The sequence below is a fragment of the Salvelinus fontinalis genome, unplaced genomic scaffold (assembly GCF_029448725.1).
Source record: "Salvelinus fontinalis isolate EN_2023a unplaced genomic scaffold, ASM2944872v1 scaffold_0074, whole genome shotgun sequence".
Lineage (NCBI taxonomy): Eukaryota > Metazoa > Chordata > Actinopteri > Salmoniformes > Salmonidae > Salvelinus > Salvelinus fontinalis.
In genome coordinates this window covers 74,097-89,051 of record NW_026600283.1, presented here as the reverse complement: position 1 = coordinate 89,051, position 14,955 = coordinate 74,097, and the positions used below count along the sequence as shown (strand labels likewise).

At 51.0% G+C, this 14,955-nt stretch overlaps 1 protein-coding gene across 7 annotated transcripts in view; it reads left to right on the top strand.

Moving 5' to 3' along the window:
• The window catches only part of agap1 (ArfGAP with GTPase domain, ankyrin repeat and PH domain 1), a 260,949-nt gene extending 246,621 nt beyond the window's left edge, over positions 1-14,328 (top strand). For all 7 annotated transcript variants that reach the window (XM_055911603.1, XM_055911602.1, XM_055911601.1 and 4 more), the window contains 2 exons: positions 8,665-8,920; positions 9,835-14,328. In XM_055911603.1, coding sequence (XP_055767578.1) covers positions 8,665-8,920; positions 9,835-10,044 — 466 coding nt within the window. In that variant the 3' untranslated portion in view covers positions 10,045-14,328. The remainder of the gene's footprint in view (positions 1-8,664; positions 8,921-9,834) is intronic.
• Positions 14,329-14,955: the final 627 nt, after the last annotated feature.

The following is a 14,955-nucleotide window of genomic DNA, read 5'->3' as shown; positions in this document are numbered from 1 at the left end:
CAACTCTGTCCTGGTGAAGGAAGACCCAGGCTCCAGCCCATAGCAACTCTGTCCTGGTGAAGACCCAGGCTCCAGCCCATAGCAACTCTGTCCTGGTGAAGACCCAGGCTCCAGCCCATAGCAACTCTGTCCTGGAGAAGACCCAGGCTCCAGCCCATAGCAACTCTGTCCTGGAGAAGACCCAGGCTCCAGCCCATAGCAACTCTGTCCTGGAGAAGACCCAGGCTCCAGCCCATAGCAACTCTGTCCTGGAGAAGACCCAGGCTCCAGCCCATAGCAACTCTGTCCTGGAGAAGACCCAGGCTCCAGCCCATAGCAACTCTGTCCTGGAGAAGACTCAGGCTCCAGCCCATAGCAACTCTGTCCTGGAGAAGACCCAGGCTCCAGCCCATAGCAACTCTGTCCTGGAGAAGACCCAGGCTCCAGCCCATAGCAACTCTGTCCTGGAGAAGACCCAGGCTCCAGCCCATAGCAACTCTGTCCTGGAGAAGACCCAGGCTCCAGCCGATAGCAACTCTGTCCTGGAGAAGACCCAGGCTCCAGCCCATAGCAACTCTGTCCTGGAGAAGACCCAGGCTCCAGCCCATAGCAACTCTGTCCTGGAGAAGACCCAGGCTCCAGCCCATAGCAACTCTGTCCTGGAGAAGACCCAGGCTCCAGCCCATAGCAACTCTGCCCTGGTGAAGACCCAGGCTCCAGCCCATAGCAACTCTGTCCTGGAGAAGACCCAGGCTCCAGCCCATAGCGACTCTGTCCTGGAGAAGACCCAAGCTCCAGCCCATAGCAACTCTGTCCTGGTGAAAGGAAGACCCAGGCTCCAGCCCATAGCAACTCTGTCCTGGTGAAAGGAAGACCCAGGCTCCAGCCCATAGCAACTCTGTCCTGGAGAAGACCCAGGCTCCAGCCCATAGCAACTCTGTCCTGGTGAAGGAAGACCCAAGCTCCAGCCCATAGCAACTCTGTCCTGGAGAAGACACAGGCTCCAGCCCATAGCAACTCTGTCCTGGAGAAGACCCAGGCTCCAGCCCATAGCAACTCTGTCCTGGTGAAGGAAGACCCAGGCTCCAGCCCATAGCAACTCTGTCCTGGAGAAGACCCAGGCTCCAGCCCATAGCAACTCTGTCCTGGTGAAGGAAGACCCAGGATCCAGCCCATAGCAACTCTGTCCTGGAGAAGACCCAGGCTCCAGCCCATAGCAACTCTGTCCTGGAGAAGACGCAGGATCCAGCCCATAGCAACTCTGTCCTGGTGAAGGAAGACCCAAGCTCCAGCCCATAGCAACTCTGTCCTGGTGAAGGAAGACCCAAGCTCCAGCCTATAGCAACTCTGTCCTGGTGAAGGAAGACCCAAGCTCCAGCCTATAGCAACTCTGTCCTGGTGAAGGAAGACCCAGGCTCCAGCCCATAGCAACTCTGTCCTGGTGAAGGAAGACCCAGGCTCCAGCCCATAGCGACTCTGTCCTGGAGAAGACCCAGGCTCCAGCCCATAGCAACTCTGTCCTGGTGAAGGAAGACCCAAGCTCCAGCCCATAGCAACTCTGTCCTGGTGAAGGAAGACCCAAGCTCCAGCCTATAGCAACTCTGTCCTGGTGAAGGAAGACCCAGGCTCCAGCCCATAGCAACTCTGTCCTGGTGAAGGAAGACCCAGGCTCCAGCCCATAGCGACTCTGTCCTGGAGAAGACCCAGGCTCCAGCCCATAGCGACTCTGTCCTGGTGAAGGAAGACCCAGGCTCCAGCCCATAGCAACTCTGTCCTGGTGAAGACCCAGGCTCCAGCCCATAGCAACTCTGTCCTGGTGAAGACCCAGGATCCAGCCTATAGCAACTCTGTCCTGGAGAAGACCCAGGCTCCAGCCCATAGCAACTCTGTCCTGGAGAAGACCCAGGCTCCAGCCCATAGCAACTCTGTCCTGGAGAAGACCCAGGCTCCAGCCCATAGCAACTCTGTCCTGGTGAAGGAAGACCCAAGCTCCAGCCCATAGCAACTCTGTCCTGGAGAAGACCCAGGCTCCAGCCCATAGCAACTCTGTCCTGGAGAAGACCCAGGCTCCAGCCCATAGCAACTCTGTCCTGGAGAAGACCCAGGCTCCAGCCCATAGCAACTCTGTCCTGGTGAAGGAAGACCCAAGCTCCAGCCCATAGCAACTCTGTCCTGGAGAAGACCCAAGCTCCAGCCCATAGCAACTCTGTCCTGGAGAAGACCCAGGCTCCAGCCCATAGCAACTCTGTCCTGGAGAAGACCCAGGCTCCAGCCCATAGCAACTCTGTCCTGGAGAAGACCCAGGCTCCAGCCGATAGCAACTCTGTCCTGGAGAAGACCCAGGCTCCAGCCCATAGCAACTCTGTCCTGGAGAAGACCCAGGCTCCAGCCCATAGCAACTCTGTCCTGGAGAAGACCCAGGCTCCAGCCCATAGCAACTCTGTCCTGGAGAAGACCCAGGCTCCAGCCCATAGCAACTCTGCCCTGGTGAAGACCCAGGCTCCAGCCCATAGCAACTCTGTCCTGGAGAAGACCCAGGCTCCAGCCCATAGCGACTCTGTCCTGGAGAAGACCCAAGCTCCAGCCCATAGCAACTCTGTCCTGGTGAAAGGAAGACCCAGGCTCCAGCCCATAGCAACTCTGTCCTGGTGAAAGGAAGACCCAGGCTCCAGCCCATAGCAACTCTGTCCTGGAGAAGACCCAGGCTCCAGCCCATAGCAACTCTGTCCTGGTGAAGGAAGACCCAAGCTCCAGCCCATAGCAACTCTGTCCTGGAGAAGACACAGGCTCCAGCCCATAGCAACTCTGTCCTGGAGAAGACCCAGGCTCCAGCCCATAGCAACTCTGTCCTGGTGAAGGAAGACCCAGGCTCCAGCCCATAGCAACTCTGTCCTGGAGAAGACCCAGGCTCCAGCCCATAGCAACTCTGTCCTGGTGAAGGAAGACCCAGGATCCAGCCCATAGCAACTCTGTCCTGGAGAAGACCCAGGCTCCAGCCCATAGCAACTCTGTCCTGGAGAAGACGCAGGATCCAGCCCATAGCAACTCTGTCCTGGTGAAGGAAGACCCAAGCTCCAGCCCATAGCAACTCTGTCCTGGTGAAGGAAGACCCAAGCTCCAGCCTATAGCAACTCTGTCCTGGTGAAGGAAGACCCAAGCTCCAGCCTATAGCAACTCTGTCCTGGTGAAGGAAGACCCAGGCTCCAGCCCATAGCAACTCTGTCCTGGTGAAGGAAGACCCAGGCTCCAGCCCATAGCGACTCTGTCCTGGAGAAGACCCAGGCTCCAGCCCATAGCAACTCTGTCCTGGTGAAGGAAGACCCAAGCTCCAGCCCATAGCAACTCTGTCCTGGTGAAGGAAGACCCAAGCTCCAGCCTATAGCAACTCTGTCCTGGTGAAGGAAGACCCAGGCTCCAGCCCATAGCAACTCTGTCCTGGTGAAGGAAGACCCAGGCTCCAGCCCATAGCGACTCTGTCCTGGAGAAGACCCAGGCTCCAGCCCATAGCGACTCTGTCCTGGTGAAGGAAGACCCAGGCTCCAGCCCATAGCAACTCTGTCCTGGTGAAGACCCAGGCTCCAGCCCATAGCAACTCTGTCCTGGTGAAGACCCAGGATCCAGCCTATAGCAACTCTGTCCTGGAGAAGACCCAGGCTCCAGCCCATAGCAACTCTGTCCTGGAGAAGACCCAGGCTCCAGCCCATAGCAACTCTGTCCTGGAGAAGACCCAGGCTCCAGCCCATAGCAACTCTGTCCTGGTGAAGGAAGACCCAAGCTCCAGCCCATAGCAACTCTGTCCTGGAGAAGACCCAGGCTCCAGCCCATAGCAACTCTGTCCTGGAGAAGACCCAGGCTCCAGCCCATAGCAACTCTGTCCTGGAGAAGACCCAGGCTCCAGCCCATAGCAACTCTGTCCTGGTGAAGGAAGACCCAAGCTCCAGCCCATAGCAACTCTGTCCTGGAGAAGACCCAAGCTCCAGCCCATAGCAACTCTGTCCTGGAGAAGACCCAGGCTCCAGCCCATAGCAACTCTGTCCTGGTGAAGGAAGACCCAAGCTCCAGCCCATAGCAACTCTGTCCTGGAGAAGACCCAGGCTCCAGCCCATAGCAACTCTGTCCTGGAGAAGACCCAGGCTCCAGCCCATAGCAACTCTGTCCTGGAGAAGACCCAGGCTCCAGCCCATAGCAACTCTGTCCTGGAGAAGACCCAGGCTCCAGCCCATAGCAACTCTGTCCTGGAGAAGACTCAGGCTCCAGCCCATAGCAACTCTGTCCTGGAGAAGACCCAGGATCCAGCCCATAGCAACTCTGTCCTGGAGAAGACCCAGGCTCCAGCCCATAGCAACTCTGTCCTGGAGAAGACCCAGGCTCCAGCCCATCGCAACTCTGTCCTGGTGACGACTCAGACTCCAGCCCATAGCAACTCTGTCCTCTGGGGAAGGCATGCGTGCCAGGAAGCAGTGAAGTGCTGCCTCCGCATTTCCTCCACACACACCCAGAGAGACGAGGGCCCAGGCCCCTGCCGAGACCCTCCCTGCCCCACCCCTCCCTGGGGCTTTGTCCTGGGGCTTTGGCCCGTGTACCTCCGCCCAGCCTCCTCACTCTCTCCCCGGGACAGGCAGGAAGACCAGGGACATTCCGTCCTGCTAGGCTAGCCCCCGACCAGAGAGGGTAATATGGCAGGCAGGCCCCCATACCTAGGTTACACCCCCTCAAACACACACACACAACCAAACGCAACACAGTGAGTCTATTCTCTGGGGAGAGAGTTAATGAGATTCTACTGGGTTCCCACACCTCTAAAACTCTCCATCTATTTGTATTTGTCTGTCTCTCCCCCCTCCTCCTGTCTGTCTCTCCCCCCTCCTGTCTGTCTCTCCCCCTTCCTCCTCTCTGTCTCTCTCCCTTTCCCTCCATCCTTTCTGTATAACCACAGAAGTTAGTGAATGAACATGCTCCTTCCTGGCCTATAGCTACTTTGAGTAAAGTTTAGCCAGAAACTAATTTCTGACATTTTGATATTAGCTAGATGTTTGTAAGGTGTGTGTGTGTGTGTGTGTGTGTGTGTGTGTGTGTGTGTGTGTGTGTGTGTGTGTGTGTGTGTGTGTGTGTGTGTGTGTGTGTGTGTGTGTGTGTGTGTGTGTGTGTGTGTGTGTGTGTGTGTGTGTGTGTGTCTGTGTGTGTGTGTGTCTGTGTGAGCAAGCGTGTGTGTGTGAGCAAGCGTGTGTGTGTGAGCAAGCGTGTGTGTGGGTTGAGTAAGGGCACTCGGTGTGTGTGTGTGTGATGATGCTCAGCCACGGTTGCAGTGGTTTGAAGAAAAAGGAAATCGTTGCCGGGGGTTGAGCCCAGTCATCCCGTTGCCGAGGCTTTGATTAAGAAGGATGTCGCAGGGCATCGATCCCCAGGGCTATAGATTGACTATTTTTATCATCCGTCCGTCTGCCCCCCTCTTGCTCTGATAAAACGCTTTCTCCTGCAGAGAGAGAGCGAGACCCTCCACACGCGGCTAATTTGTAATTACTTCCGTCAATGGGTCTGTTTGAGGTTAACCCCCTGAGACACCCTAAGGTCTCATCACTCATCTTCTGTTATGGCTGACGAGGCGACTTAGTTATCCCCTACACCTCAGACCTGTCAACATATAGGCAGTCCATAGACTGTCCTGTTGCCTTGAGAAGCCAGCATTTCATAACCCTAAGTGGCTCCCAGACAGTGAGACAGTAACCTCTGGTGGGTGACTCGGTTGCTGTCATTGGCTTTGTTGAATTTGAGGGTCTCAACAAAATTCCAAATCATTGGCAGTGTTAAAAAGGTCTTGAAACCCAGTGCACTAACAGGAGGAGGGGATATGGAAAGGTTTGATTCACACTCTACAGACAGTACCAGTCGACAGTTTGGACACACCTACATATTCCAGGGTTTTTCTTTATTTTTACTATTTTCTACATTGTAGAATAATAGTGAGGACATCAAAACTATGAAATAACACATATGGAATCATGTAGTAACCAAAAAAGTGTAAAACAAATCAAAATATATTTTATATTTGAGGTTCTTCAAAGTTGCCACCCTTTGTTGCCTTGATGGCAGCTTTGTACACTCGTGGCATTCTCTCAACCAGCTTCATGAGGTAGTCACCTGGAATGCATTTCAATTAACAGGTGTGCCTTGTTAAAAGTTCATTTGTGGAATTTCTTTCCTCAGTGCCTTTGAGCCTATCCGTTGTGTTGTGACAAGGTAGAGGTGGTATACAGAAGATAGCCCTATTTGGTAAAAGACCAAGTCCATATTATGGCAAGAACAGCTCAAATAAGCAAAGAGAAATGACAGTCCATCATTACTTTAAGACATGAAGGTCAGTCAATCTGGGCCTTCAAGAACTTTGTGCAGTCGCTTAAACCAAGTGCTATGATGAAACTGGCTCTCATGAGGACCACCACAGGATAGGAAGACCCAGAGTTATCTCTGCTGCAGAGGATAAATTCATTAGAGTTATCAGTCTCAGAAATTGCAGCCCAAATAAATGCTTCACAGAGTTCAAGTAACAGACACATCTCAACATCAACTGTTCAGAGCAGACTGCGGGAATCAGGCATTCATGGTTGAATTGCTGCAAAGAAACCACTACTAAAGGACACCAATAATAAGAAGAGACTTGCTTGGGCCAAGAAACACTAGCAATGGACATTAGACCGGTGGAAATCTGTCCCTAGGTCTGATGAGTCCAAATTTGAGATTTTTCGTTCCAACCACCGTGTCTTTGTGAGACGCAGAGTAGGTGTGTGGTTCCCACCGTGAAGCATGGAGGAGGAGGTGTGATAGTGTGGGGGTGCTTTCTGGTTACACTGTCTGTGATTTATTTAGAATTCAAGGCACACTTAACCAGCATGGCTACCACAGCATTCTGCAGCGAATACGCCAGCACGTCTGGTTTACGCTTAGTGGGACAATCATTTGTTTTTCAACAGGACAATGAACCAACACACCTCCAGGCTGTGTAAGGGCTGTTTGACCAGGAAGGAGAGTGATTGGGTGCTGCATCAGATGACCTGGCCTCCACAATCACCTAACCTCAACCCAATTGAGATGGTTTGGGATGAGTTGGACCACATAGTGAAGGAAAAGCAGCCAACAAATGCACAGCATATGTGGGAACTCCTTCAAGCATTCCAGGTGAAGCTGGTTGAGAGTATGCCAAGAGTGTACAAAGTCATCAAGCCAAAGGGTGGCTACTTTGAAGAATCTGAAATATAAAATATATTTAGATTTTGTTTAACACGTTTTTGTTTCCATAGTTTTGATGTCTTGACTATTATTCTACAATGTAGAAAATAGTAAAAATAATGAAAAACCCTTGAATGAGTAGATGTGTCTAAATGATTGACTTTTACTGTATATCCATCTGTCTTTCTCTCTCCCTCTCTCCTGGTGTGTGAATGTAATGCTCTCTCTCAGGCCTAACCCTCCAACCAGGGTAGGTCATTACAGAGGAAGTGAGCCAGCAGTGAGGCTCCACTATACTGTGTTCTCCATATCCTGGTTAGTGGGGGACCCAGGACCCCCTGAGGGGGACTGTTTCTAGGGATACAGGACAGCTCTATATCCTCACTTCTGTCCCTCCCCTATCCTCTCCCCAGGCCACTGTGGTTCCTCTCCTTTCTAACAGGAGGATTGATGCATGGATAATCCCAATTGGGCTGAAAGGCTCTGTTTACATGGCGGGGATTAGGGAGAGATTAGCGCTATCACAGGATTAGATTGAGTAGCTGGAAACAGTTACCACTCTGAACTCACACTGCCCCGCTTCCCTCCTCTCTCGGTTTCTCTCTCCTGGTTTCTCTCTCCTGGTTTCTCTCTCCTGGTTTCTCTCTCCTGGTTTCTCTCTCCTGGTTTCTCTCTCCTGGTTTCTCTCTCCTGGTCTCTCTCTCCTGGTCTCTCTCTCAGCACTATGGGGTTAACATGGTGTCTTTCTCCTTCACAGATAAGGCTAGTTAACATACTCCTAGTTAACCCACTCTTCCATTCACTTTTTTACAATCTGAACTCAAGGCTCTTGCTAAGAATGGTCCTGTGGTTCCCAAAGCGACCCCGCAGATATCCCTGTAACAGTCAGTAGATATCCCTGTAACGGTCAGCAGATATCCTTGTAACAGTAGATATCCCTGTAACAGTCAGTAGATATCCCTGTAACGGTCGGGAGATATCCCTGTAACGGTCGGCAGATATCCCTGTAACGGTCGGCAGATATCCCTGTAACGGTCGGCAGATATCCCTGTAACGGTCGGCAGATATCCTTGTAACGGTCGGCAGATATCCCTGTAACGGTCGGCAGATATCCCTGTAACGGTCGGCAGGTATCCCTGTAACGGTCGGCAGATATCCCTGTAACGGTCGGCAGATATCCCTGTAACGGTCGGCAGATATCCCTGTAACGGTCGGCAGATATCCCTGTAACGGTCGGCAGATATCCCTGTAACGGTCGGCAGATATCCCTGTAACGGTCGGCAGATATCCACACTGCTAGGTGAAGTAGAACTATGGTGAACGTCCCCCTTCTGTCCTATGTGTTCCTTCTTCAGGGAGGAGTGTGACTAGATGAACAGGTGGAGAAGGTAACGTCACAAGATGATGTTAAGATCCTGAACGTTCCTCTTAACCACTACTCTGTGTATTTCTCTCTCTCAGGGAGGAGCGTGAGCGTTGGATCCGGGCTAAGTACGAGCAGCGGTTGTTCCTGGCGTCGCTCTCGGGGGTGGACCTATCCCTGGGCCAGCAGCTGCTGAGGGCCACGGCCGAGGAGGACCTGCGCTGCGTCATCCTGCTCCTGGCTCACGGCTCCCGGGAGCAAGTCAACGAGACGTGTGGAGAGGGAGACGGACGCACCGCCCTTCACCTGGCGTGCCGCAAGGGCAACGTGGTCATCACACAGCTCCTCATCTGGGTGAGAGAGAGGGCGGTACCAACAGGATCTTACACGTCCATGGTTCCTCACCCTGAGTGTTGTCTATAGACCAAGATGTTGCCATGTCAAATAACTCTCTTTCCCTCTCTCCTCTCTCCCTCATCACCCTCTCTCTCTCTCCCTCATCACCCTCTCTCTCTCCCTCATCACCCTCTCTCCCTCATCATCCTCTCTCCCTCGTCCCCCTCTCTCCTCTCTCCCTCGTCCCCCTCTCTCCCTCGTCCCCCTCTCTCCCTCATCACCCTCTCTCCTCTCTCCCTCATCACCCTCTCTCCCTCATCACCCTCTCTCCTCTCTCCCTCATCACCCTCTCTCCTCTCTCCCTCATCACCCTCTCTCCTCTCTCCCTCATCACCCTCTCTCCTCTCTCCCTCATCCCCCTCTCTCCTCTCTCCCTCATCACCCTCTCTCCTCTCTCCCTCATCACCCTCTCTCCTCTCTCCCTCATCACCCTCTCTCCTCTCTCCCTCATCCCCCTCTCTCCTCTCTCCCTCATCACCCTCTCTCCTCTCTCCCTCATCACCCTCTCTCCTCTCTCCCTCATCATCCTCTCTCCCTCATCACCCTCTCTCCTCTCTCCCTCTCTCCTCTCTCCCTCATCACCCTCTCTCCTCTCTCCCTCATCACCCTCTCTCCTCTCTCCCTCATCACCCTCTCACCTCTCTCCCTCATCACCCTCTCTCCTCTCTCCCTCATCCCCCTCTCTCCTCTCTCCCTCATCCCCCTCTCTCCTCTCTCCCTCATCCCCCTCTCTCCTCTCTCCCTCATCCCCCTCTCTGCTCTCTCTCTCATCCCCCTCTCTCCTCTCCCTCATCCCCCTCTCTCCTCTCCCCCATCCTTCTCTCCCTCATCCCCCTCACTCCTCTCTGCTCTCTCCCCATCCCTCTCTCCAGTACGGGGTGGATCTGATGGCGAGGGACGCCCACGGTAACAGCGCGCTGGCGTACGCACGGCAGGCCAGCAGCCAGGAGTGTGTTGACACGCTGCTGCAGTACGGCTGTCCCGATGAACGCTACCCACTTATTGCCACGCCCAACCTGTCCCGACGCAACACCAACCGCAACAACAGCTGCAGCAGCACGGGCAGCACCGCACTCATATAAACACTACCGCCCCCTTCAGGAGGCCTCCGGGTACTGCGGCTCGCAGGATATTAACAGGCTAAACACACATTGTGACATTGTATGCATATCACACACTCAAAATCCTGACTGAAAAAACTCCTGACTGACTTTTTTTGGAAGTGAGGGGCTTGGAGAGAGTCTGAATTGGGAGAAATGACTGAACTCTTTTGGGAACCACTACTTCTGCACTCCTTGTCTTAGAGCCGTCGTTGACCTCTTACCCTCTCCACTCTGCCACTAATCTCACACAGAAGACACTAGCACTCCTGTTGTAGTTGCCGTTGATGAAGCCCTCTGTCCTTTTGGCTCTCTGCCCCACATCATGATGACCCCCCCCCCCCTGCGCTTCGGTCCAATTGTCAATTTCCTCACAAGGCCCTCCCCTGTAAAAGCATGGGGGCAGGAGATGGCTTGGCATTACTTCCAGGTGGAGTCAGGTCACCGGCTTCCCTCACTGCTATCTACCTGGCTGCATGTAGCCCTAAGCATGATGGGACATGGGGAGGAGGTGGCCAAAATCACGTGAAAAGCAGCGACACCCCCTTCTCATATACCCTCTATTCTGACTCCGATCTGCAATCTGCTCCCAGCTTCAACCCAGGCCACACACACACTATATCACTGCTATATCAGCTGTATAGAAACAGAGGCCTGCGGGTTTGGAAAGACTTTGGATGTTTGAAGAGGGCCTCTGTAGCATGTTGGGGAAGGGGGGGTTGCTTTTCGCTTAAGTTATGGGAGCTCTACCTTATAACATGAGAACTACAAAGAACTACGAAGAACTACAAAGAACTACAAAGAACACTGATCAACTGAACAGAACTCCTCTTCTACTCTGCTTCTTTAGTTCTCCACATAATCAGTGTTTCCCTTCCCTCTCTTCTCTTCAGTAAATGATGTGATCTCTCTCTCCTCCTGTGGATGTTTGTTTTTTTATGAAATGTGGAACAAAAATATCTTCTTGTATAAACATTTTAAGAAAGTGAGAGAGAAAAAATCCTAGATATCCGATATTCCTTCTAAATAAAACAGAAAGTGTGATAGCATGTCAGACACTTTCTCTGTTGAATTAAAGAAAGGTTGTTCATCACGTCCAAATTGTGTATATGTCATTGTGAATTGCTGGACCAATGAATCAGTTCCACAGAGAAGTGAGTTTGTCATATATATTAGAAGCCACTTGCTCGGTGTAAAAAGCGTGTATGTATTTCCAGGCTCAGGGACCAGAGACTGTCAATTCTCCCCCACAATTCCAGTCGCCTCAACAACAGTCTTAGATTTACATTTCATCCGTTCAGAAGATCAGTCCACCTACAGAATGTATAGGAAGCCTCATGATGCGTCGTACCAGACCATCAGCCTTCTTCAGGATGATCATACGGTCCACTCAACCCACACAGAGACCAAGGGAAAATGTTTCATTTTTCCTGTTTTATCCTTCTGCATATTATTCTGCCTTTTCTTTACTTTTATCAGGTCATCAAATACACTGTATCTGCTGTTTCAGCTGGAAACACATGATAACCTATTGTTGCGTAGTGATAGGCAGAGGATGGGAGGAAATGGATAGGACTCATGTTCCTGTTGATTACTTAGGTGTGGTGCAGGTATCAGTTGTCAGGTCCATACTCCCATTCACTAACGCTGATCTACAACTGATCCAGGAACAGCATCCACGGTATAAATGTAGCACTATTTATACTAGATGGGCTCATCAGTGTTAAATGTATTTAATGTAATCTAAGAAGACGTTTGTCTGGCAGTTCAACCCATGATGGGCTGTCAGCTTTTGTAGAATATTTATGATCTGATGGATACTGTTTCTTCATTGAATTAGACTTTTCTGATTCGGAGAAGAGTTCCTAATTTGGGCCCCCTCTGAGTTTTCCCCTTGTCAAGTTGACTGACATCATATATGACATCATTGGTCAGGATAGACTCTAGGCCGCCTCCCATCGGGTCTTCTGAGGTACTCGGCATGCGTTTCCTCCATCCTCTGTCTGTCATTGGATATCCATGTCTGTTGCTCCCCAACCAATCATACAGTCTCTGCCTCTTGAATCTCTTCGGGTTGCCTCTTGAATCTCTTCGGTTTGCGTCCTGAATGGCACCCTATTCTCTTGAACAGTGCACTACTTTTGACCCGTGCCCATAGAATTCTGGTTAAAAGAAGTGCACTATGTAGGGAATAGGCTGCCATTTGGGATGCATTCTATCTGCTCAGTGACTCAATAGGAAGGGCTTCTCTGGGTCTGGAATCCTACTGTGTGTAAATAATATTTTACTTGTCTCTTCCTCTATCGCTTTTCTTTCTCTCTTTTTGAAAAGCTCTTTTGGTGGTGATGTCATGATGTATCTGCAGGAAGTTCTTTACTCTGAGAGCGTCGTGTTCTCTCTGGGGTTTGAGTGGAGATTTGCCGATGCCCATGTGATGTTTTTATTGGGAGAAATCAGCCAGTGATGGGTTTACTGAACGCTACTGGAATGTTTAGCATCAGGGGCTCTCCTCCTGTCCCTCTTCCTGTTGCCAACGTCTCTGCACAAGTCCCTCTGCCTTTGCCTGTTCTTCAACCTTACTGTGTGTGCGTCCTCGTGTGTGATATGAGTCTTTCTCCCCCAAACCATTCCTAAGCATCAAATGCTCCCGTATTTATGATTGCTTTTGCCCTTGATGTTACCTCCCGTGTGTGTGTGTGTGTGTGTGTGTGTGTGTGTGTGTGTGTGTGTGTGTGTGTGTGTGTGTGTGTGTGTGTGTGTGTGTGTGTGTGTGTGTGTGTGTGTGTGTGTGTGTGTGTGTGTGTGTATATATATATAAACACCTAATATAAGTAGTGACTCCTGCCTCACCTGTACAGGTATTAAAGCAATATGGAGGACAGGTATTGATATCCATGCTAACAGTGGTGTTTCTGTTCTACACACACCTTGCAATACCTGCGTACGCTGTAGACAAGCCCATACATCACACACACGCTTCTGTGTCCGATAGAAATGTGAAAAGAGCTAAACATGTTGAGTTTGATTAACATGAGAAGTGCTGAGACAACCGGAGTTGTCCACAGGCAGCCATGAACACTAACGTGAACCTGACCAAACGTTTATTGAATCTTATTATTGCAGTAGCAGAAATAGCAGCGTTAAACCTCTCCCTCGTCACTAGAGGGGTTCTCCCCCTCAACACTTGTGAGGTTTTGACTGAGGACAAGACAAAGTCCTTTTATTTATGACAAGACGATTCTTTACGTATTCAGTTTGATGGTCTCTCTTCAGTCCTCTCCTCACAAAGTCTTTCCTGTAGAACACTTTTGCATGGCTGGATGTTTGTGTAGATCCCTGGTCTCTTCCCTCATATTGTCTGCTTGCCTGAAACTGTTCCTGTCTCAGCCCCTGGCTATCACACTAGTGGGAGTTATGAGGAGGTTTAACATCGTATTGGACACAATCCTCATTGGTGGTCAAGCTGCTCTCCCTTCCCCCTCTGAAGCAGCCAGTGGAATTCATTATTAGCCAATAGTGTGAGCTGTCCTCCCTTATAGTTGGGTCCAGGAAGCATCAAAAAACTAGCCTGGAATCCAGAAGATATCATTTGTTTCAATGGTGAAACGGAGCATGTCAGTTTGGTTTCCAGGCTATCTAGAAGCTACTTTTTACACGTGAGACATGTATCAGTGTGACCCCTGCCAGGGAGAAGAGCACTATGGTGGACGGGGTACACATCACCATGTCAATCAGTCTGCTGTTACTTTAGTACCATTAAACCGGCCACAGCTCTCCCTTCTATACATGCCAGTCGACACATCATCAGCACAGCGTTCACCACATGTACATAGATGTAAACAACAAACGCTAATAAACAAACTATGGTCATTTGTTTTTGTTTATTTGGTTCCAGTGTGTATTTGGTGACCTCTTTGTCGTTGGTCATTCATCCTGTATGTAGCTACCCAACCCGAGACGACTGCCAGTCAAATGGTTTAATATGGTTCTAATGCTGTCTAGATATGGAAGAAGACCTCTCTTCTCATAACTGCTTGGGTTTTGTTCAGTTATCAGTCTAGTCCATCCACCTCGATTGTGACCTATCAGCATCAAGCAGCGTTATTATTACAATTGTCATTGGTCTCCTAATTATTATTGTTATTATTATTGTTCTATTGAGTTTGTGTCATCTGTACAGTACCGTGTTGAAACATGATACCTAATACAGTCTTCTGCTGTAATGTGTCTCTTTTCAATAAAGACTAAATATGCTTCTTAATATAACTGTTGTCTGTTAAATCAAAACATGGATAACGGGTGGGAACTGGGGAGATGGATATGTTGGGGTGGGAACTGGGGAGATGGATATGTTGGGGTGGGAACTGGGGAGATGGATATGTTGGGGTGGGAACTGGGGAGATGGATATGTTGGGGTGGGAACTGGGGAGATGGATATGTTGGGATGGGAACTGGGGAGATGGATATGTTGGGGTGGGAACTGGGGAGATGGATATGTTGGGGTGGGAACTGGGGAGATGGATATGTTGGGGTGGGAACTGGGGAGATGGATATGTTGGGATGGGAACTGGGGAGATGGATATGTTGGGATGGGAACTGGGGAGATGGATATGTTGGGGTGGGAACTGGGGAGATGGATATGTTGGGGTGGGAACTGGGGAGATGGATATGTTGGGGTGGGAACTGGGGAGATGGATATGTTGGGGTGGGAACTGGGGAGATGGATATGTTGGGGTGGGAACTGGGGAGATGGATATGTTGGGGTGGGAACTGGGGAGATGGATATGTTGGGATGGGAACTGGGGAGATGGATATGTTGGGGTGGGAACTGGGGAGATGGATATGTTGGGATGGGAACTGGGGAGATGGATATGTTGGGATGGGAACTGGGGA